Here is a 21,196-nt window from a genome sequence, read left to right on the forward strand (position 1 = left end):
GCCGGATTTCCGGCGACGAGCTTTCTAAGAAGCACCTGCGCATGAGCAGTTAAAGGCAGTTGTCTCGTTCGGGTGGCTGTTCGTTCCTTTTCATCTCCCTCCAAAGCTCGCTGTTTCAAATACACTCGGCACACTCGGACTGTTCCTTGTGGGAGCCTGGGGTTTTGGTGTACATATGTATTATGTATATGTCTGCACACATACATCTGCACACATACATCTGCACACTTCTGCAAACCCTGAGTCTTCCCATACCTTTCTCTTTTGTAGCTTCGGCTTCATACGGGCAGGCACTAGAGAGAATTAAATTCACAATTTATACTGTAAGCCTTTTTATATAACGGAATTGCACCAATTCCTTCCTCCACCGATGAGAAAAGGTGCTTTGGCACTATAGCGACCGCTTGGTGCTCCCGTCAATAAAATGTGTTTATAAAGGGGCTTACTCCAGGAAAGCGTGTGTAAGGAGTGCTATATACGAAAAGATTTATCTTTATTTTCTGGTTAGTGTTAAAATCACTTAGCAATTTATTGTGCCCTGGGGGAAAAGAGGTGTACAGTAGGTCAAACGAATGGCATAGCAGTGCTCTTAGTCCTACAAAGTATGTGGGACTGAAAAGAGGTTGGGGATTGTTCATAGTATTTAAATATTATGAAGAAAACACTACATGAATGGAATTATAAACATGTGTTCCTAAACAAAACAAGTAGTTTAGGAACAGTTCTGGTTTTAGAAAATATTTTTTATTATAGAAAACTGCTGGGCAATACAGTACTGGGAAGAGAACTGAATTTGTACTGTATTTTAATGCTAATGTCCCCATAACACACAACTCTCTTCTAATCCCATACAGTTGGTAATCCCACCAATTTCACATAGACTTCTAACGCAACATATTTGTATGTTGTTTTATTATAAAATGAATAAATATTATAAAAAGAAAGGATTGAATGGATTTTCCCTGGAGAAAAGTCCCAATTAAGTCAGTGTGCTTTACTTTTGCTTCTATAGAAATGAATAGCAACAGGCTGCTTTATTTGTTTCAAGGCTCAAACTGAAAGCAAGTCTTGCTGTAGTCAGTGCATGTAGGATTGAAATCTTCATCCAAAATCTGTCACAATCAATTTAACTTTAGAATTAAGCAGTATGACTCGGTTTCAAAGTATCTTATATGAAAGGCTTTTGAGCATATGTTTTCTGGCTTTAAATGCTTCATTGTCAACAGGACAATACATTCTCAGACACTTTTTTGAGGTCTTGTTTCTAAAGCACTTTTCAAGGAGATACTGTGTCCCGGTTGAATGAAAACTTCCAGCAGCTGCTGATTTATAAGGACTATTTTAGTAAGATGATTATTCAATAACTCGTTTTAGAGAATAATTGATAACTCTCCCACACTCTGCTTGATTTTGCAACCAGTGCATTTACCCCCTGCTTAACTTGTGTTTTTCTGCTGTGGAGAAGAAGGTTTAAAAGCTTCAGAATCTGTTAGAAGGAAATTAGGGGTGATGTATGATACTTTATGATAAAGGGGATGGGGCAGAGGGATGGGCCGACACCTGCTCCCTTCACCCACTGCAAACAACTTTTAGCTCCCTGTTAAGTCCTCTGTATGGGCTGTCCAGCAGAATGCCAGAGGTGGAACTGGGCCTTATATAGCAGTGCAGAAGGAAGCATTTTGAGAGAAGCAAATTTACTTGTATTGCTTCACTATTCCATTCTGTTAATATGAATAGAGGAATTTGTATCTGGACATGTGGAAAATGTGCTGTATTTACTCAGGAGGAGATCATTCTTGAATATTACTCCACTACATAGGAAAAAGCGGAGGACAAAGGTATTACGGTACATTAAGAAAACATTCCAGGGCATAGCCTCATATTAAACCCTGAAGCACTTTAAGTAGAATGATGTACTGCAGTACAGGAAGAGTAGAGGAAAGGACATTGAAGGGTTCCATTTTAGTTCTTTATTGACAAGCAAACTTTGCCTGCTATTGCACAGAAGATTAAACGAAGATGTTTCTTTAAAAATGTAATTTATTTCCATTCTGCATTTCAACATAAAACATCTGGTATAAATATAAATGTTGTAAGTTAATTAACAATGTTTAAAAAGTAAGACATATATGGCATCAACGTAAATGAAAAAACAGTACATATAATCCCCATAGGGTCTAAAGTGCTGTAATGCTATTGTAGCCCATGGCTAAAGATAATGATGGCTTTTTAAACTCCTGTTTGCATTACTTGTAAAATCTTCCTAAAGCTTTTCCTCCCTAAGTGCCCTTAGAGACAAGCCCACTCCATTTATTACAATAGAATCGTGGTTTTGAATGTTATGTGCATGTGAACAAGTATGCAAGATTCCTAAATAAATAAAAAACCTGAGTAATTTTTATTGGTTTACTTACATGGTTTTGGTTAAGTGCAATTTAATGTGTGCAGAGTATTCTTTTTATTTAAGGTCATTCTTATAAGGCATGTTAAAATAAAAAAAGTAACTACATTGCAAAATTATCAAAGCAAAACCATATTTCACTCCTAATAATGGATTTCATCCATTTGCTGGCTTATTTGCTAAATCATGTGCATTAAGCTTCGTTACCCTGATCATAATATGCCGCTGTGCTGCAGTCATGGTTCTGATAAGTTGCTATATGTTAAGGATTTTGCTTCCATGCTCAAACACAGCTTGAACAAATTGTTTGAAGACTCTGTCCATGTATGTGCATCTTCTTGGCCACAGTCCTTCCAGAAAACCAATATGGCCTCCACAAGAAGTAAGAATCAAAGCCACGTTCGGATTTTGTTTTGCAATTTCTACTGGTATGGCTAAAGAAATAAGGGAACAAAGTATAAGCTCCCATCCCAACATTTCTCTCTCATAACTATCATTCAGTCTATAACACAGTGAATGTTTTTGGTGAAGTGCAGTTCTGCTGTGAGCAGAATGGAGTTTTAAAAGATCTATTTTATGAAGACCAGTTTCAGTAATATACTGTAAGCTTTAACTGAGCTATGATGTTCAAAGGTCTGGGGTTCTGGGCAGCTAAAGGTTATATTTTCATTTTACATAATTAAAACTAGAGCCAGCCAGAGATGTTATGCAGTAACAAAAAAAATCAAGAATTATGACACATGCTTTATGTAAGGCTTCTTTTTCTGACTATGAAGTCAGAGGACCTTCTCACTAGTGACACCCTCTCTTCAGATGTCAAGAAGATAAAGAATTACACAATTTTAGAAGACACCTGAAGGCATCCCTGTATTGGGAGGTTTTTAAGGCTTGATGTTTTTATTAGGTTTTTAGATATTCTGTAAGCAGCCCATAATTATTTTTATTATGTACCCTTTATTGGTGCAATATTTGGTGACTTGTGTACCCAGTTCTGTACTAACTTCTCATTCTATTTCGGACACAACTTAATCGCTGAGGTCAACCAACAGCATCTTCTTAAAAGGGGAAAAAACTTACCATGATTTGGTGAGAAGACATCATCCATAGCATTTAAGCACAACACTGGAATTCCAATTCTCTTCAGTCTATGGCATGGACTAGCATCTGCATAGTAATCCTCAATTGTAGGGTAGCCAAACATGACTGAGGTGAATTGCTTATCAAATTCCCTAACGGTCTTAGCCTGAAGTACAGAATTCAAGTAAAGGATTTATGTAAGTGTTAGTAAAAAATAAAACATGAAGTGAAATACAAATGGCTAACCCTCATACCTTCATGACAAGGTTCATATTGAACAGCCTATCAAACATTTCCCGATGTCTGTAAAATAAATAGAGATCTGAGAGTAACCACATAAGCAAAAAATAGCCGAAGATGACAGCTTTCACTTGGGTACTGCTTCCTTCAACACACCATAACATATTTGACATGACTGGCAATGAACCTGAATTTCATGCTAATACATTGTCTTTCAAAATGGATGTGAGATTGACTCACCTAATAATTGAAGATTGTAGACAGCTGGTTAAGTAGTAATTAAAGAGAAGCCAGTTCACTGGCTTTTCCAGTGAGTCTGCAGATTCAAAAACATTCCATCCTGCTGAAAAAATTGCAGCTGCCTTCAATGGTGTTTCTCTGCCGGTTTTGCCCAAATAATTTAAAAGGAGCATGCTACAAACAAGAGATAAACAAATAGGTAAAGAGAAGAAGAAATCACAAATGAAAATACCTCAGTCCTAAACATTTGTAGTAGGAGATGAAGCGCTGAAACTAGTCAAGGCAATACTGGCCATCATGTGCATGGCATTGTGGGGCCAAACATTTTAATATGCTTCCATCATGGCTTATGATACGGATAATAACCTTGAAACTTTCAACCAACTAAATTAAAAGTTTACCTAAACTCACTGGATTGATATCTGACTCAATCTGAAGAAAGCTGTCGTGGGTATTAGCATATGTGTGTTTTCCCCTGAGTGCTTTGGATATAGTATTGCAGTATTTCTTGCCCAAACTCTGTTTGGTAGTCAACAATATTATTCCCACCTATGGAAAAAAACCTCATGCAGCTGGAGATGCAATTTCTGCCTACTTCCTGCTCCTCCCACAGTTTGCCACACTATACTCCAACACTATCCCCAATACAGTATCTCCACCACCTCAGGATCAAATTTTCAAAGGCACTGGGGTTACAGTGTAAAGGAACAGGAAGGACAGCCCATTCCAGAGGCAAAAGATAGATCACAGCCAATCAGCCAATCTGGTGTTGTTGGTTTTTTTGTTGCTTCGGAGATTAGTGTCAGCAGCAGCAAATTTTTGTCATCCCTCTGGGGCCATTTTTAGATGTAAGGTTGTGTATACAATACAGACTGTATGTGGCAAACATTTTTGCTTCCATTCCTTATGATGTCTGAAAAGGTCTTGTAAAAGTTTTTAGTGTTAGCTGGCCTGGTGCCGCTCTTTTGAAGAACGACAAAGACTGGGTAAGGATAAATGTGTTCCAGTTTACAGCTGATGGTCCATATGCACAATAAAACAGATAAAAATGGAGGGGAAGAAAACATTTCTTTGCTGCCTCCCTTTTATACAAATTCTTTAATAAACAAACAGACTAGTGTACAAGGCTTTTGATTATGTGTTTATGTCTTAGAAGTCTCCTACTAAAAATAACCAAATCCCTAAGGAATATAAACAGTTACACAGAGCTGACTGCCTCAGGTAAGCAGCAATGCATCTCTCCCTCATGGTACTACAACCCTATGATAATGACTTGTAAACCAACTGCCATATAGGGTTGCCAGACTCAATAGAGGACAGGACTTCTGTGCCTTTAATTGCCCTGCTCTCTTTTGAGTCTGGAAACCTTAAAGAGAAACCAACAGACCCTTTGTTTAATTTCCAAGCAAAGGGTCTGCTGGTTTCTCTTTAAGGTTTCCAGACTCAAAAGAGAGCAGGGCAATTAAAGGCACAGAAGACCTGTCCTCTATTGAGTCTGGCAACCCTACTGCCATAATCAAACACAGACAAGAAGGAATGTGTCTGGCCCAATACAATAAACGGTATCACAAGATGTAGGTCACATCCCACAATTCTGAAGACTGGTTACATTAAATATATTAAGCATATCCTACAATCACACAAGATGTATATAATAATAAAGTACTGATTACTATCTTGCAGATGCCCTTAATTCAGGTTTGAGGTTTATAAATAAAATGCTGCTTAAATGTTCAAACATAGCTCCCACCAGTCATATGTGCCAATTATTGTCACTTGTTTTCTGAGAGATACCATTAGTTTCCAGCAAATAAACTTGTAAGTGATTATGGTAAACAAAAGCATATCATGTGGAAGGTTCAAGGGGGGGGGGAACACTCTTCCCCTCTAAACTTTCTTTCAAGAAGAAGTAGAAACATGATGGAAAATTAGACTTAGTACATTTCCCATGGAGTCTGTGCTATGTATACAGAATCTTTATTGAGGGCATTTGCAAATTGGTTTCTAATGACCACAGAGTTACACTGCTGGGATTTATGTTGCATAAATACTTACCCGCCCATAGAAACACCTGCTGCCATCAACAGAGCTGAGGAGTACAAGTTGTGTACATAATGAATAACGGTTTCCAAATCCTCTGTATTAGCAGCACAGTAAGTCCTTGGGGTCTGTAAGAAACCAAAAGTGGGAGAGAGTATAATAAACACTTGTTTTGCCTTTAAGCCAAGGCCAACGCAGCACCAGGTTGGTTGATACAGCAATATAATGCAAAAAGATTAACACAAGCGCCAATGACGATTTTAGAAGTTATGATATTCAATGAGGTACGATTTCAAATGCATTCACTTTTAGTATTAATAGCAGCACTACTAAAATTTTACGAACTCCCTCTCCCCGCTACACTATAACTTTTGCAAAGCAATTAAATCCTACTAAGCTCACAATATGTTAAGGAAGGGTATTCTACAAAAGATGTATATTTGTAATTAGACTTGGGAGCCCAATTACAAATCAGTGCACACAGTTAGATGCAATAACTGTTGCACTGGTGTCCAAAGTTGATTGAGAGTACCGTAACAGCGTACGGAAGCATAGCAACACTGGCAAGAGCCACCTTCACTAAATCCATTGTGCACCAAGTTCTTGCGCAGTGCGGAATTGTGCAGAAAAGGAGCATGTGGGTAACTCATCTGTACCACTTCCTAAAGGCACTTTGTACCATAATCTAGGATAAACCAATAAAAGCTTTCAGCTGGATTGCTGCTGCCATAGCAAGGTAGGATAAACCTGCCCCACTTGTCCTGTGGAACAATGAAGTTGTAAGGGTGCTGACGCCTACTGCTTGATATGACTTATTATAATGGTCATATGACATGATTTAATATTTAAACACTGTGCTTTTTCCTTTAAAGTTCAAAATATTGCAAACATTGCTCTTTAAGCAAACTTTTAAAGCAAGCCAGCATTATTATTCTTACTATGCAGATGGCAGGGTGAAGCTTAAGAAGTATTAGATCCTAAAATAACAAAGAATCTTGTGGCATCTGAAAGGCAAGCAAGCTTATTATGCTGTGTTTTCATGAACAAGAATTTAGAGCTTAGACATTAAGAGGGAAACACGGGCTTCCATACCCTACAGGAGGCACTTGAACTTCTGGGGGAAATAGACCATGGATACCCCTTCCACACCCACAAATTCTCCCCTATAAATGCCGGAAGTGTTTAATTTTTGGGCTCTGTCTGAAACAAAAAAGAAGAAGCTGGTAGGAGAGGTGCATGCAGGTAGGTAATATGCAGATTCGGGGCTGATTAACTGCTTCTTCCTCTTTAGTTCAACAAATGCTGGGTTGGGACACTCAAGCCTAAGCAGTGAGTCCATGGCTGAGCTGAAAATTGAAATGAAGACCTACAGCTAATAATTGGCATCCGATGGGTTAAAACCACGCCACTTGTTGTTGTCTCCATTGCTCCACCTTCTTTTCCCCCTGCCTCCATCCATCACAGTCCATTACAAGATGAGCTACAAAATCAACAAAACTTGGAATATTTCGGCATAGCATTTTCTTTTTAAGGGTAGTTTATGTACAATCTATCTAAAAGGGAACTGTGCTCAGTGCAGATGTGTGCGCACATGTGTGCTCAGTGCAGATGTGTGTGCAGATGTGTGCACTGTGCTCAGTGCAGATGTGTGCGCAGAATAGTCTCTGGCTACTAAGTTCTGGTTTGCCAGAAGCGGCTTTGTCATGCTGGCCACATGACCTGGAAGCTACACGCCGGCTCCCTCGGCCAATAATGCGAGATGAGCGCGCAACCCCAGAGTCGGTCACGACTGGACCTAATGGTCAGGGGTCCCTTTACCTTTTACTAAGTAAAAGGGAGAAACCTTGATTTTCAAGGCAATGACTCTTCAGACTGGCCCCATTAGATGTTTTAGGCTGAACTCTACACTTGCAATTTAATACTCACTTACTGAACTCAATGGGACTCCACCCTCCCTGCCCGCCGGATGACATAAATAAAACGGCAAGGCTTACTTCTGAGTACACATGTATATGATTGCACTGCTGTTTTCTTCCACAAGCTAAACTCCCAGATGGCAGAGACATTAAAATTTCAGCTTCCTTTAAATTATTTAATTAGAAGGGGGGGGAATCTCTTAATTTGCTTGGCAATGTGCAGTGCAATTCTAAGCATGTTACCCCAGAATTTCCACTTAGTTAAATGGGGTTGATCACCAGGAAAGTGTGCCTTAAGCCACAGTCCTCTGCATGCTTAACTAGAAGCAAGCCACACTGAACAGAGTAAATATGCGAAGCATTGCACCATTAATCTTCCGGTATTTTATTTGTAATTTAATTCTTTTTAAATGCATTGTTTGCCAAAATGAGGGAGTGCTCTGAGGATTACGATAACTTACTTGCATGTCCCTGTGCTTGTCTTAACTCATTTCTTGTTTATCGCTTCAGAACCATTAGGACTGGATTTTAAATCATTATGCTAAAAATTCTACACTGGACGAGTTACAACTGCAGCTGTTTATAGGGGGATACAGCCGTGTATTGCAAAAACAGGCAAAGCCGATTACATGGCATTTCACAAAGTACAGCTAAACAAAAGATCTTTTCACTTCATCTGATATATAATCGAAAAAGGCTTGGTGTGCCACAAAACTGCTTTGTACATTCATCTCCAGAAGTATGCTGAAAATGGATTCTCACATTTCTTTCATTAAGAGAATGTATTATTCATACTTTGAAACCAGCATGTTAAATGTGTAAAACTGTACACTGTGCTTCACATGCAAAAATCCTCTCCAGAGGCTGTCAACAGCTGTTATGTGACAAGACCAAGACCTTAATCATTTATATAACTTCTCACTGACTCCTCCATCTTCTTAGTTACTACTGGGAGAAAGATAAATAAATTTATTTCACTTCTTTTATTAAATTGCTATACCATTCTTCATCTGAGAATCACAGGGCTGTTTACAGTATATTAAGCCCGCATCTTAAATGCATTTAACTTGTGCACATTCAGCTTTACACATGTGGCAAAAAAGGGATGGAAAAGGAGTTCTGGGGGAAATGACTTTGGCAATCTCACCCACCATTGAACCCAATGGGTTTGGACTATACACAATTTTGGCTTTAGGCACGATCCCCGGAACGTAACCCCCACATAAGTTGTAGGTTTATTGTATGAAATCACAAAAATACATAAATCTGAAGTGGTAGTAAAAGTGACATCCTTCAAAAAGTATATGGAGCAGCAATGCTACGTGAGCTTGACCCTTTTATCACCCCTCTCTACCACCTCAGCCCACGGCACCTTGTAGCTTGCAGAGATAGGAAGGATGCACTGAATGTGGATCTCCATGCCTTCTGGGGAGGCGGATTAAATGAAGGAAGGAAGGAAGACCATGTGAGCTTATAGGGTACCTTAAATCCTCACAAACCCTAAAATTGTTTGGTCACTGATCCAAACAAGTAGGGAAGGCTGCTTCTGTATCTCCACATGCTGCCTACAAACCTACTTCCAGAGCTGGATTTAGGTTTTGGGGTGCTGCAAAAGTTGCCCTTGATGAGCTTCTCCTTACGCTTGAGTATCTCATCTCTTTATATCCTGCTTGATTGTCTAGAGAGCCAATGGGTAAGTGAACATATAGGCCAGGGTCCCCAAACTACGGCCCGGGGGCCGGATGCGGCCCAATTGGCCTGCCAATCCGGCCTGCGACGACCCCCGCCACCCGCCCGCTCTTACGGCGTGCAGCGCGGCAGCGCTCTTCCGGGTCGAGAAAAAAGCGCCGAAAATCCTTTGTGCGCATGCGTATGGGCCTCTCCCGACCCGGAAGAGGTCATTTCTGGTGCACTTCCAGGTCGGGGGAGGCCCATACGCATGCGCACAATGGATTTTTGGCGCTTTTTCCACCCTGGAAGCGCGCCCCGCCCGCCGGCCCGCCGCGCGATCGGCGCGGTGGGAACCAGCCCAAACGCCGGTAAGTCTGGGGACCCCTGATGTAGGCCATAGTGAGGAGCAGCAGTCTCTGTTTGTTCACCCACCTGCCCTCTCCCCCTCTGGACAGAAGTGGGATTGGGTCCACTGGCCCATTTGTCACCAACAGTGACCAAGGAGCTGCTCCCTGTTGTCATCACTACTTGCACTTGCACACTTTGGGCGTGTGAGTGAGGAGCGATGGAAGTGAGGATGTAAGGACTGGCCCTCCGTACCGCTGTCTTGAAGAGAGAAAGCAAGCAACAGCAGTAGCTCCTCCTCCTCTTTCCTACCATCACCATTTAGGCAAGCAATCAAGCAACAAGAGAAAGTGACAAGGAGCAGCTTCTATCCTCTCCTATGTAGCGAGCAAGAAGAGTGGCCACTGTGGCAAGGTCAGGGATCAACTTTGGGCCCTTTTCAGCATAGATCTGAAGCCTGGCAGCTGCCTGAACATGCCAGACCTTGACACTAGCCTCATCTTGCCCCCAGCATGACAACCACTAAGCCTTACAACTCAACACCATCTATTGCAGTAAGTGATAGGGAGAAGTGCTTCTACATTCCGCTTCCTCCTTCTGTCAAGACTCTCGCAAAGGGCTAGCCTGGAACTAGTGTCTCCGTTGACAGCTGTCCATGCCTCCTTATTGGGGTCCACTGCACAAACCTCCAGTAATGTTTCAATTGAATCTACAAATCTGGAAGTCCCTATTTTGTTTTCCAAGTTAGATAAATTTCTATGTAGGTAAATCATTTAGTAGATTAATTAAATGCAATTAAATCATGATAAAATACTGATTAATTGAATGAATGAATGAATGAATGGGTGAGTGAATGATGTAGGTTCCTTATTTATATGACATTTACTTACTGTTTTATTTTCTTATCTTTGTGTTGCATGAGATAAAGAGGCACAATTGTCAATGAGGAACAAACCCTGCCAGAGATGGAATTACCGTAAATTGCTTATGAAGTGTTGCATGCTTGGAGGTATTCGCACCCATGCTATATACTAACATTATGCTTGCTCAGTGTTATTACTTAATTTAAGAGCAATTCTTACCAAGAGATTTTCACCAGCAATTCCTCGATAGTTTAAAACCACACACCTTTAAAAAAACAGAAGAGCACCGTTTACCAGAACTGTTAACCTGTGTGGTCTTTGGATGTGAAGATCCGTACATTTCAAAGCTGCTCCAGTTTAAAAATATAGAGTTGCCAATTATTCAAAACAGGGACATCAACATACACATTGTTTTGCACAAACGTATGACATATAAACAGGGAGTGTGTTAACGTGGCGGGAGGGCGGGTAAAACAGCAATGCTTCCTCACTGTTGAAAGGAATGTTGGTTGGTATGGAATTGGGATGTAATAGTCTCTGCCTCTACTGAAACAATCCTATTCCCAGCCCCAGGTGGAGACGGGCAAGTTCCTCTCATTGCTGAAAGAAACCTTTCTCTCTCCCTCTCCACTTCCCTTTCTCTCACTGTGATGGATTTGGCTTGGTGGACATGCATTCCAGAGCTTGCATCCTCTGAGACCAATTCCTTCCCCCCACATAAGCTTATGCTTGTGTGGTGATAGCTTGGACCATTGAGGGCCACCCTCTGCACATACATGCGCACGCACACACACACACTCCTGCCCTGTCTTCCACACTCCTGCATTTAGTTTCTGGGGTCTGAACACCAGCACTATGGTTTACAAGCAGAGGTATTGGTTGATAGTGACCTTTCCCTAAGTGTTTCACATACATAACCTCAGTAAACCTTGCCAAGCAGTTCATTATTACCATTATTATGCTCTTAGTGCCGATGGGTTGGCAGACTGAAGCTAAGTAACAGTAACTTGCCTAGGTCCACTAACAGAGTTCATGGATGGTCAGATTTCAGCCAGGGACTTCACAGCTCATCTTCTTTGCCACTATGCTAAAGTAGTCACCAGTTATTTACCCCAGTCAAGCTAAGTCTGCCTGGATCCCTGATTGAAGTCCCCCAAAACATCAGGAACCATCTTTGAAACGGTCTGGAGACTGGAGGTGGGTCATGGAGACAGCTACCAAAGGAGCCTGTGGCAGATCTGGTGGGTGGAAAGTCAGGGCCAACGCAGTGGCAGAGCTTCATGCTCTGGCACCGGGAGGGGGGAGCTGCAATGGAACCCTGCAGGAATTGTGCTGCCAGGAGTGGTGCGCTCCCCCCCCCACACTCCTCTTCCTCTGCCAGTGGGCCAACGAAGGGATGAAAAGTGTCTCCAAGTGCTGTCTGTGCTACTCCTCTACCTGCTACATATGACTGTGGCTTCCCGCTTGTGCAAATTTAATCCGAGTGGTTAAAACAGAAACATTAGCAAGCCAAACTGATTTTACCTGTAGCCCAGTGTTTTGCTCTCCTGAATCATATGGAGAATGTAGGATTCCTTGCTAGTTCCCGTGAGGCCAGGCAGCAAGAGGATAGTGGGTCTGATGCTGGCATCTGGGTAATGAATGCTATCATGATTGTCAAACCAGTCCAGTGAAATCTGCCCTCCATCGGTTGCTGTAATAAGCTCACTGGAAAAACCAACAATGATTAGCTTTGCAAAAACAACAATAAAGAAAAAAATCACTCTACTGCCTTCACTCCCATTCATTAATCAGATGTTTCATGGGTGGACACACTGAGTAGGAGAATGGGAGAAAAGAGAGGCCCCACCTTAGGACTACTCCTCAAGGTATGCAAAAAATAATAATGTGTTGTTGCTTGAAAAAATAGGTCAGGGCTGGCATGCACACTGCTTTCATGCTGTCTCCAAACACTGGCAGCAGAAAATAGCAGGCAGGCATGAGGTCTCAACCAGCTGGCTGAAAGACAAGGCACAGCTGGCTACTTGCTTCCTTCAGCTTGGGTCTTAAAATGGGGAATGAACTGGTCCGGGATAATATGCAGCTGAGAGCCCAATTATCCTTTCAACTGTGGGGTGGAATGCCCCTTGCAATGTCAATAATGGCTCAAGTCAGGAGTTAGCCTCAACCCATGCCCTAAGGTGCAGAATCTCACAGCCCAATCTCCACAGGAAACCTGCTTAAGCTCTTCTTCTCAAGTTGTGAGAAGCAGCAGTGGCAGTTGTTAGGAGCAGTAGGTGCTTCCTGGTTTCCTGAAAGTGCATGTGCTGTCATGAGAACTGGTCTCATGGAGTCAGCCAACCTGATCAAATCCACACATGGAAACAGGTGTCCATGCATACCGTAGATCATTGGCTAGATCAAGAACAGTAGGTCTAAATCAGATGTGTTCTAACTGGATTACACTGCTTTTTGTGGAAAATGCGTTCAGGTGCACATTCAAACATGCTCCCCTCTCCAGAACATGAATCCAAATGCACATTCAGCGGGAAACCATGAAGTGCAGAGAGCATTTGCATTCAGGCATGCATATGGATGTGCATCCAGTTTATGCAGGTCAAGGTCCATCAAGTGGACTCCTTGGTTAGACTTAGGTGAGTAAGCACATATAGTCATACCTCGGTTTAAGTACGCTTCGGTTTGAGTACTTTCAGTTTTAAGTACTCCGCAGACCCATCTGGAACGGATTAACCCACTTTCCATTACTTTCAATGGGAAAGTTCGCTTCAGGTTAAGTACGCTTCAGGTTAAGTACAGACTTCCGGAACCAATTGTGTACTTGAACCGAGGTACCACTGTATAGGGATGGAGAGGGAGGTAAAACAGATTCTGCTTTGCTCTTCTGTCTGCAGTTCTTTAAAAATAATTAAACATATTTCTATATGCATTAATTTAATGTACAGTAGCAAAAAAGGGCAACCAAGGTGAAACTATTAAGTCAACCTTAAAAACGTATTGCTGCATAAGCAGAGCAGTGTCAGCAAGCACATGACTAGGATACCAAAATAAAAACATCTGTGCTGCTTCTGTCTAGCAGCTGCTGTGTATCACTACTGAGGAGCAAACATCTGACCACTTTGTTTAAGTGCAAAAGCTCTGAAAAGGAAACCTAGAAGCCAGTTTTAGGTCTGCTTTCTGCAACAGAATATGAACTAAGTGTGTGTGGGAAACTTCTTGATACATAGCTCTTTTGCACCCACATTCCCATTAACAATGGAAGAGCCATTCATTCCCATGCTAAATAAATATCAGAGACCCTTTAAATAGACAGTAAAATTTCCCACTTAACTGGAATCACAGCAAATTCTCAGGAATCCTTAGGAAACAGACGGCGTTCCACCAGTCTGGTGCCTTTTCCGAGCCCAGAGGTTTGTCATGTGCATACAGCCTAGCTCTTCAGTATACTGGAAGTGCCTCAAAAACACTAGCTACAATAATATATGATGCTCAGAAGTGTGACCAGTTCTCATATATGTATGAATACTTGTCCCTTCAGAAGTTACCTTCCACATGTTCCATAATGGTGTGAAGAGGGGTGGGGCAGGGCAAAATGTGCTGTCCCCATCCCAATGACTCCCCTTTTACCAGCTCTGCCCTCAGACTTCCATGCACCCATGGGCATTTTGGCTGAATGCATACAGGCTCGTCTATGCAATGTGGAACCTGTGCGATTGTGAATCCCGGCTGTGCACATTCAGCTAAATGTGCATAGGTTTCCCCCTTCAAACTGACCTTCCACCCAACACATGTGGAAGGCAACTCCTGAAGGGGCCTAACATAGCACAGTACACCACGCTAAGATCTTATGTTAGAGGTAACAGTACAGAACCAATCTATAAAGAATATGATTGAACCTTCATAAATATTTCACAGAAGAAAGGTTTTGAAGGACAGAGGCACTTACTTCCGGTATTGCACAGATGGTCGAGATGTGATGAAAGGGCGAAGGAGAGTCTGAATACGGCCCTCCCAGCACCACACAGTGGGATAGTATGTTTCTGTCACCACAGGGCAATGGTCCTGTAGGAAACAGGATAAGCCTTTGCTGCCTGTCACCAGCTGAGGTTTCTAGAGAGAGGAAAAAGGCAAGCGTATTGGCACTGAGTTCAATGTGACTTGCTCCTAAGTAAGTACTGTAGTCTTAAATTTATTCATGGCTTTGGTGGAGCAAGATCCATTCTTTGCTCAAGCTATTCCCCTTCTTCAGGTTCTTCCTAACAACTTATTTTCACAGAACTTCCTAATTATACAGAAACCCATCCCGCCAATTCTAAATCTTTGTTTTTTATCTATTACTGCTGCTCCTACATCTATTGTGTGTGTTAGTGCTGTATTTGGTACAATGCTTTTCAAGTAATACTACCATTATGTAGATGACAGGCAGCTCTATTTTTCTTTTTCATTTGTTACCCAGAAAACTGTCCATGTTCTAAATCAGTGCCGAGAGTGGTAATGGGCTGATGAGGCTAACAAACTAAAGCTTAATCCAAACAACCCCTAGGTTCAAAGACAGTATACCTCTAAGCATTCCTTGCGGAGGAACAAGAGGAGAGGAGCTACTGCCTTCCTGCCCTGCAAATGGAGGTTCCCTGAGGCATACCTTTGGCCACTCTGTGAAGAAAACAAGGTCCCTAACTAGCTAGACCTCTGGTCTGTCTGCTCTAGCTGGGCTCTTATTAGGAGGCAAAAGTAAAACTATACACATCCTGAAGGAGACATCAACTCCTCATGTAAAGTGTGATTGTGTGTATAAAGGTAAAGGTAAAGGGACCCCTGACCATTAGGTCCAGTTGTGACCGACTCTGGGATTGCGCGCTCATCTCGCATTATCTACTTGCATTTTGACGTGCTTTCGAACTGCTAGGTTGGCAGGAGCTGGGACCAAGCAACGGGAGCTCACCCCATCACAGGGATTCGAACTGCTGACCTTCTGATCAGCAAGCCCTAGGCTCAGTGGTTTAACCCACAGCGCCACCTGGGTCCCTGATTGTGTGTATAAAATAGTGTATATAATTCTACATGTTTTACCCCAGATTTGAGATTTCACTGTTTTTCTCTTCCACCTTGCTTTTCACCTGCAATATGCGCTGCGCAATCCCGAAGCACCAGGTTGCCCAGCCAACAGGGAACTCAAAGTCAAATTGACCTGCATTTCACTCCTTCCCAGTGAAAACGAAAAGCCCCCCCCCTCAAACTAGCCCAGCAGCCATCGACCTGCATTAGGGCGCTGCGCGCTGCAAAGGCTTCCCCCGCCGCCTCTGCACCCAAGGCGAGCCAAGGACAATTGCCCTGCTTATTTCAAAGATGGGCTTAGCCTGGCGCTGACCTCGGCTGGCCTTTTCCGCTTCCTGCGGCTCCCTTCTCCATTGGCCGGGGTCGGCCCCGCGGGCCCGCTTCCCAAGGGACGCGAGAAGCCCCCCTACCTTGGCGATGCTGCTGAGGTAATAGCAGGCGTAAGCGGCACCGAAGCACAGCACCAGGGACCACCCGACGCCGGAAGCCAGCAGCCCCTCCCGGACGCGGCTCTCCAGATAGAAGGACACCTCTTGGGTTAGCCCTTGCAGGTTCATCTCTCCAGAAGTCGCCGCCGAGCTGCGCGGCTGCAGCTTACGTTACAGCCCCGGGGAAGCGCGCGGCTACGCCTAGGATGCTGGTGGTCTTGCTGCTGCTGCCGTCGAGGCTGAGTCCAAGCAGGATAGCGCCCCCTCCGGAAGGATCCGAGAAAAGCAGCCACCTGCAGCGGCTGCAGCAGCAGCAAGAAGCTCTCCGCCTCCGTCCGCTGCTTCGCCACAGGGCATAGCAGGACACGCTGCTCCGCCCTCGCTCCCCCTTCTCTCCCTGGGGAGGATGGGTGGGCATTGAGGCTGGAGCCGGCCTTCTGCGAATCGGCAGGACGCGGGCATTGATTGGCCCTCCTTCCTCTCTGTGCAGACCGACCTTTATCCTGACTGCAAACGCTGAAGCCGAATCGGGGGCGGCATATATATAAGCTGCTCGTGGCAACCAGGCCGTGACGCTGGTTATCCGGACACTATCTGTTTCCTGGTGACGTGGCTAGATCGGCCTTTGTTGTGGAGGCCACACGCTAAAAAAACAACAATATTGGCAGCTACTGGAAAGACCTCTGTCCAAATATTAGCTTTGATGCTTTTGGTTATTCTGGACATTGAAATCAACGTGCCTGCAAGAAGTTCCAGGTTTGCATGGCTGATCTCTTCACGGATTAATGATTTTCAAATCCATTTTCAGTAATGTCCATACCTTTCCGCTATCAGGATTTGTGGCAGTCTCACTGAAAGTAGCATATGCCTAACTGTTTAATGCCTCAATTATCCATTTAGTCCAGGACTCAGATTTTTACGGAAGCAAACCAGATGGCTGCAGGAATCCCACAAGCACGTAGGAACATGGAAAATACAGTAACCGTGTTAGCTCCTCCTGCTGGAGATAAGAAATCACTTTGAAGTTTGTTTGCTCCCCCCCCCTCAAGCAGTATATAAATTTTATGAAATAAATAGAAAATAAAAATAAAAATGCCAGGTCTGGCTATTTGTTTACCCAGACCAGTATGTTCTACAGCAGAAACGGCTAATCTGGTGTCTTCCAGACTACATCTCTCATCACAATTATTTTCTGTGCTGCCTGGAACTTATGGGGAGTTCTTCCACATTTGGAGGGCTGATTTTGGCTAGCCCTGGTCTACAGACTGGCAGGATCTTTCCAAGGTCTCAGGCAGAGGTCTTTACCACCTCTTGCTATTAGATATCTTTTTAAACTGGATATTGCACCTGGGACATTTTGTATGACTAAATGTTAAAGGTGAATGGTACCTCTGGGACTGGCCAGGGATTGCTTCCCAGGCCCCTGTGGAGGCACCTCTCTTTGTGGCAAGGGAGGAGGGAAAGCTCAGAGTCTGGGGCAGCAGCTGCAACTGCCCAAAGGACTCCCAAGGAGAGGGGAGAAGAGGCTGAGGGAATACTCCAACAGGGTGAGAGGCTGCCAGCTCTGCAGGCAAGGAGTGACATAACTGGGCTCCTGATCCCCACAGAAAGAATGTAGTTGGTCAAGGGAGCCATTGACCCAAAAAGCTTGAAAAACCTTAAGGGAACAAAAAGCACAATGACTATGAGCCAAGAAAGAAAAATGCAAGAAAACTGTAAAATCTATATAACTGTTTTGCTCTGATAAACAAATTTATTCATTTATAATAACAACATTTGTATGCTATTACATAAACAGATTTCTCTGAGCAACACAATAAAAATGTTATAATCCAATCCAGTGTGTGCTGTGTTTAATAGTAACTTCCCCTTCTTTGTAGTTCATCATCAACGTTCAGTGTACATCTGGTCTTGCTGTACAACCCTGCTCCTGGTCACATGATATGTCATCTTCAGCCATCCACCCCACTCCACCCCAAAGATACTCTGTGTCGGAAGCTAAGCCACCAGTCGGTGCATGGAATGCACCTGCAAAGCAAAAGAAAATTCCATCATGTATAGAATGACAAAGCAAATCAAAAGTTGAGACCAGCATATTTGAATAATGGCTAGCTGTAATAGGCTTGGGATGGAATGCTAGGAAGGCACTATCAAGCAATAAGGAAAAACAACAAAGGCACCATTAGAAGGAAATTGTTAGCTAGGTAATCAGAACGAAAATGGAAGCTGGACATGTGTTGCATGAAGGGTGCTGTTATGTACCAGGAAATGTATTGTATGCACACAGCTGGGAAAGATACCATACACTGACGCAGCTTTGTATAGAGTTATTCTTTCAAGAGGCAGAAGGGGTATAACAATAGAGTTCCCGAATTAATACTCAGGACACATTGCATCAGGCTTCCTCAGGGAATCAGTAAAGCCCAAGACCTGAAAGAAAACAATGGGGGTTGCCACCTGCAGTTTTATCACTTTTTAAAATAATCCCCCATCCCTGCTGCCGCAACTTTAGATGGCTAGTATCTGCCATCTATTGGGTGGAATTTGAATTGTACTTGTTTTTTGTTTTCAGTGGTAAGGGGAAAGTAATGAATTTGGTTTGACAGTTTCTAAGGCTGCCAGCTGGTGCGATACATGGAATCAAAATCTTGTGGACTTTAGTACAAAAAAGGCATATATGTCATAATAAAAGTGTTAGTCTAAGGCTGCTTTTTGCACCAACAGAATCATACAGCTAGTCTTCTGGAAGTTATCACCAGGCTATTATTAGTAAGGATATCTGCAAGGATGACATCTTTCAATGTAATTCCAGTGGATGAAATATAGTAAAATCTCCAAAGCTTTTTAAAAAACAAAACAAAAACAAGTTAATGAACACATTATTATTTGTAAGGCATGCCTGTAATACCAGGGTTTTTTTTTGAGGTTATATATTTTTGTCTTAATAAAAACTTTGTTGGCAGCAAGTACTTTGCCCATATTATTTTCCCGATACGTTCAGACTGCAATCCTGGACCGAGTTTTGTGTACCAAGGACCCATACATTTATGGAACTAGCATCCGTCTCGATTAAGCACATAAGAGTGGTGTGTAATATTCTTGTTTTATAGCCATAATCTTTAAATGATTTTTACCATTATCAAGAAACAGTTCGACGCTTTGGATGAAAGATCTTGGTCACGTTCGGTGTGATGAGATGATGCCTGTTAAAAGGGGCAGTGTTATGGGGATCCATGGACAGCAGCAGAACATCTATACGTGTGTACTTAACAATCCTAAACACTTTTCAATTCAGACAAAATCCCCGTTTACCTTTTTGGAAAGTTTTTAAGGAAAAGCGGAAACAGAAAACGCCTTTAGAAAATGCAGTACACGTCTCGGCTCCCTAGGTGGCGCTGATGAAACTCTCCTCTTTGTTCCGAAAGGGGGTCATTCCCTCCCCCGGCAGCTAAAATGGCAGAACCGGGGCATGCGCAGGAGGGCACGTCGCCCTTCCTCCATTCGCAAGGCCGTGGTGGCGCTGCCGCCATGGTGCCCGGATGGATCAGCTGAAGCGCCGGGTTCGCCCCTGCATTTGGAACCTGTAGGGAGCGGCGCGAGCGCCTTCAGCGGGGGAAGAGACCATCGCGGGGAGGAAAAGGGGTGCGAGGCGGCCAGTAAGCTGCAGGCGTCGCGCTCCGCTGGCGGAGGCCGCGTCCGACCCCACCCCTTTCCAGTGAGGGAGACCGGCCGGCCCGGCTCTGGCTCGCCGCCTTTGTTGCCCCCGGCGTCGAAGTGGACGCAGCCTTCGGGCCCTCCCCCCCCCAACCTCCCTGTTTTCCGTTACTGGCCTCAACGGCCCGCCGCCGCCCGTGACGCCGTGGTCGGCCGAAAGCGCTGAGGCAGGATGAGCAACTCGAGGAATAACCGCGTGATGGTGGAGGGCGTCGGGGCCCGGGTCGTGAGGGGGCCTGACTGGAAGTGGGGGAAGCAGGACGGCGGCGAGGGCCACGTGGGCACCGTGCGCAGCTTCGAGAGCCCCGAGGAGGTGGTCGTGGTGTGGGACAACGGCACGGCCGCCAACTACCGCTGCTCGGGAGCCTACGACCTGCGCATCCTCGACAGCGCGCCCACCGGTGAGATGGTGGCAGGGGACGGCGCCTCGAGTCGCGAGCCGGGCCGAGTGGGGAGTGTGGGGCGGGGGTCGCTTCCCAGCGAGGCTGGAGAGAGAAAGAGGACATTGTTTTTCGTGGAGGACGCCCTGCCCGTGGCTGGCGTCGCGTCGTCGGGGCGCCGGCTTGGGTAGTCGGTAGACATCCAGGCGGCCCCCTGATGCCTGCGATGGGCTTGCCCGCCCTCGGGCTCTTCACTGTGATGGAAACTCTGTTTCCTACAACCCCCCCCCCCCAAAAAAAATATGTGACTCAGGGGAAACGGACGGGTGGGGATGCCACGCAGCGCAGAAGGGGCGACAAGCGCTACCCTGTGCTCATTCTGCTAGGAAGTCAAGCTTCATTTACTGCAGGTGGGCTTGCTCAAGGCAAGAATGCGTAGAACTATTGCTTCTGTTGAGTATAGGTCTTTGGTATAAGTGTTTGTTTATTGAATGCACAAATAAAATTTATATTTATAAAGCTGCAATAAGTACAGCAGGAACGACTGTCTTCTTGAAAATGGGGACCTACAAATCTAACCTTGTCGTTTGTTGTTGAAAGGAAGTCTTCATTTCCTTGCAACTTTTTCCCAGTTGGTGGTGTTAGGTCTGGGATTTTATAGGGTGATCCTTGGCTGTTTTAATCAAAAGAGCCACCCCCTGGTCTTTAGGGGTGCTTACTTCTAAGTAAGCGTGCACTGGATTGTAGCCTTTGACTGTGGTAACTTTGAAAGAGTTCTTTGAAAGTGAATGCAACTATGTTGAGCATCTTCCTTCTAGCAGTAAACTTG

At 44.0% G+C, this 21,196-nt stretch overlaps 2 protein-coding genes across 3 annotated transcripts in view; one reads left to right on the top strand and one right to left on the bottom strand.

The window, feature by feature from the left end:
• Positions 1-2,022: 2,022 nt before the first annotated feature.
• On the bottom strand, positions 2,023-18,101 carry ABHD3 (abhydrolase domain containing 3, phospholipase). The gene is made up of 9 exons (XM_035126453.3): positions 16,256-18,101; positions 14,737-14,900; positions 12,318-12,500; positions 11,013-11,058; positions 6,014-6,126; positions 3,959-4,132; positions 3,733-3,781; positions 3,479-3,644; positions 2,023-2,835 (listed from the first exon to the last, which is right to left on the bottom strand). The coding sequence occupies exons 1-9, from the start codon at positions 16,400-16,402 to the stop codon at positions 2,657-2,659; spliced, it is 1,221 nt and encodes a 406-aa protein (XP_034982344.1). The 5' UTR covers positions 16,403-18,101; the 3' UTR covers positions 2,023-2,656.
• Positions 18,102-19,688: 1,587 nt separating this feature from the next.
• MIB1 (MIB E3 ubiquitin protein ligase 1) overlaps positions 19,689-21,196 on the top strand; it is a 45,389-nt gene continuing 43,881 nt past the window's right edge. The window contains exon 1 of one of the 2 annotated variants that reach the window (XM_035126451.3): positions 19,689-20,388. In XM_035126451.3, coding sequence (XP_034982342.1) covers positions 20,160-20,388 — 229 coding nt within the window. In that variant the 5' untranslated portion in view covers positions 19,689-20,159. The remainder of the gene's footprint in view (positions 20,389-21,196) is intronic. The other variant, XM_035126452.3, reaches the window with a different exon arrangement.

Source organism: Zootoca vivipara, chromosome 8, assembly GCF_965207765.1.
Source record: "Zootoca vivipara chromosome 8, rZooViv2.hap1.1, whole genome shotgun sequence".
Classification (NCBI taxonomy): domain Eukaryota; kingdom Metazoa; phylum Chordata; class Lepidosauria; order Squamata; family Lacertidae; genus Zootoca; species Zootoca vivipara.

Coding starts and splice junctions, on each gene's coding strand:
- ABHD3 (XM_035126453.3), bottom strand. CDS start 16,402: ATGAACCTGCAAGGGCTAACCCAAGAGGTGTCCTTCTATCTGGAGAGC. Junction 14,901..16,255: donor ACCTCAGCAGCATCGCCAAG/GTAGGGGGGCTT, acceptor TCCTCTCTCTAG/AAACCTCAGCTGGTGACAGG. Junction 3,645..3,732: donor ATATGAACCTTGTCATGAAG/GTATGAGGGTTA, acceptor TCTGTACTTCAG/GCTAAGACCGTTAGGGAATT.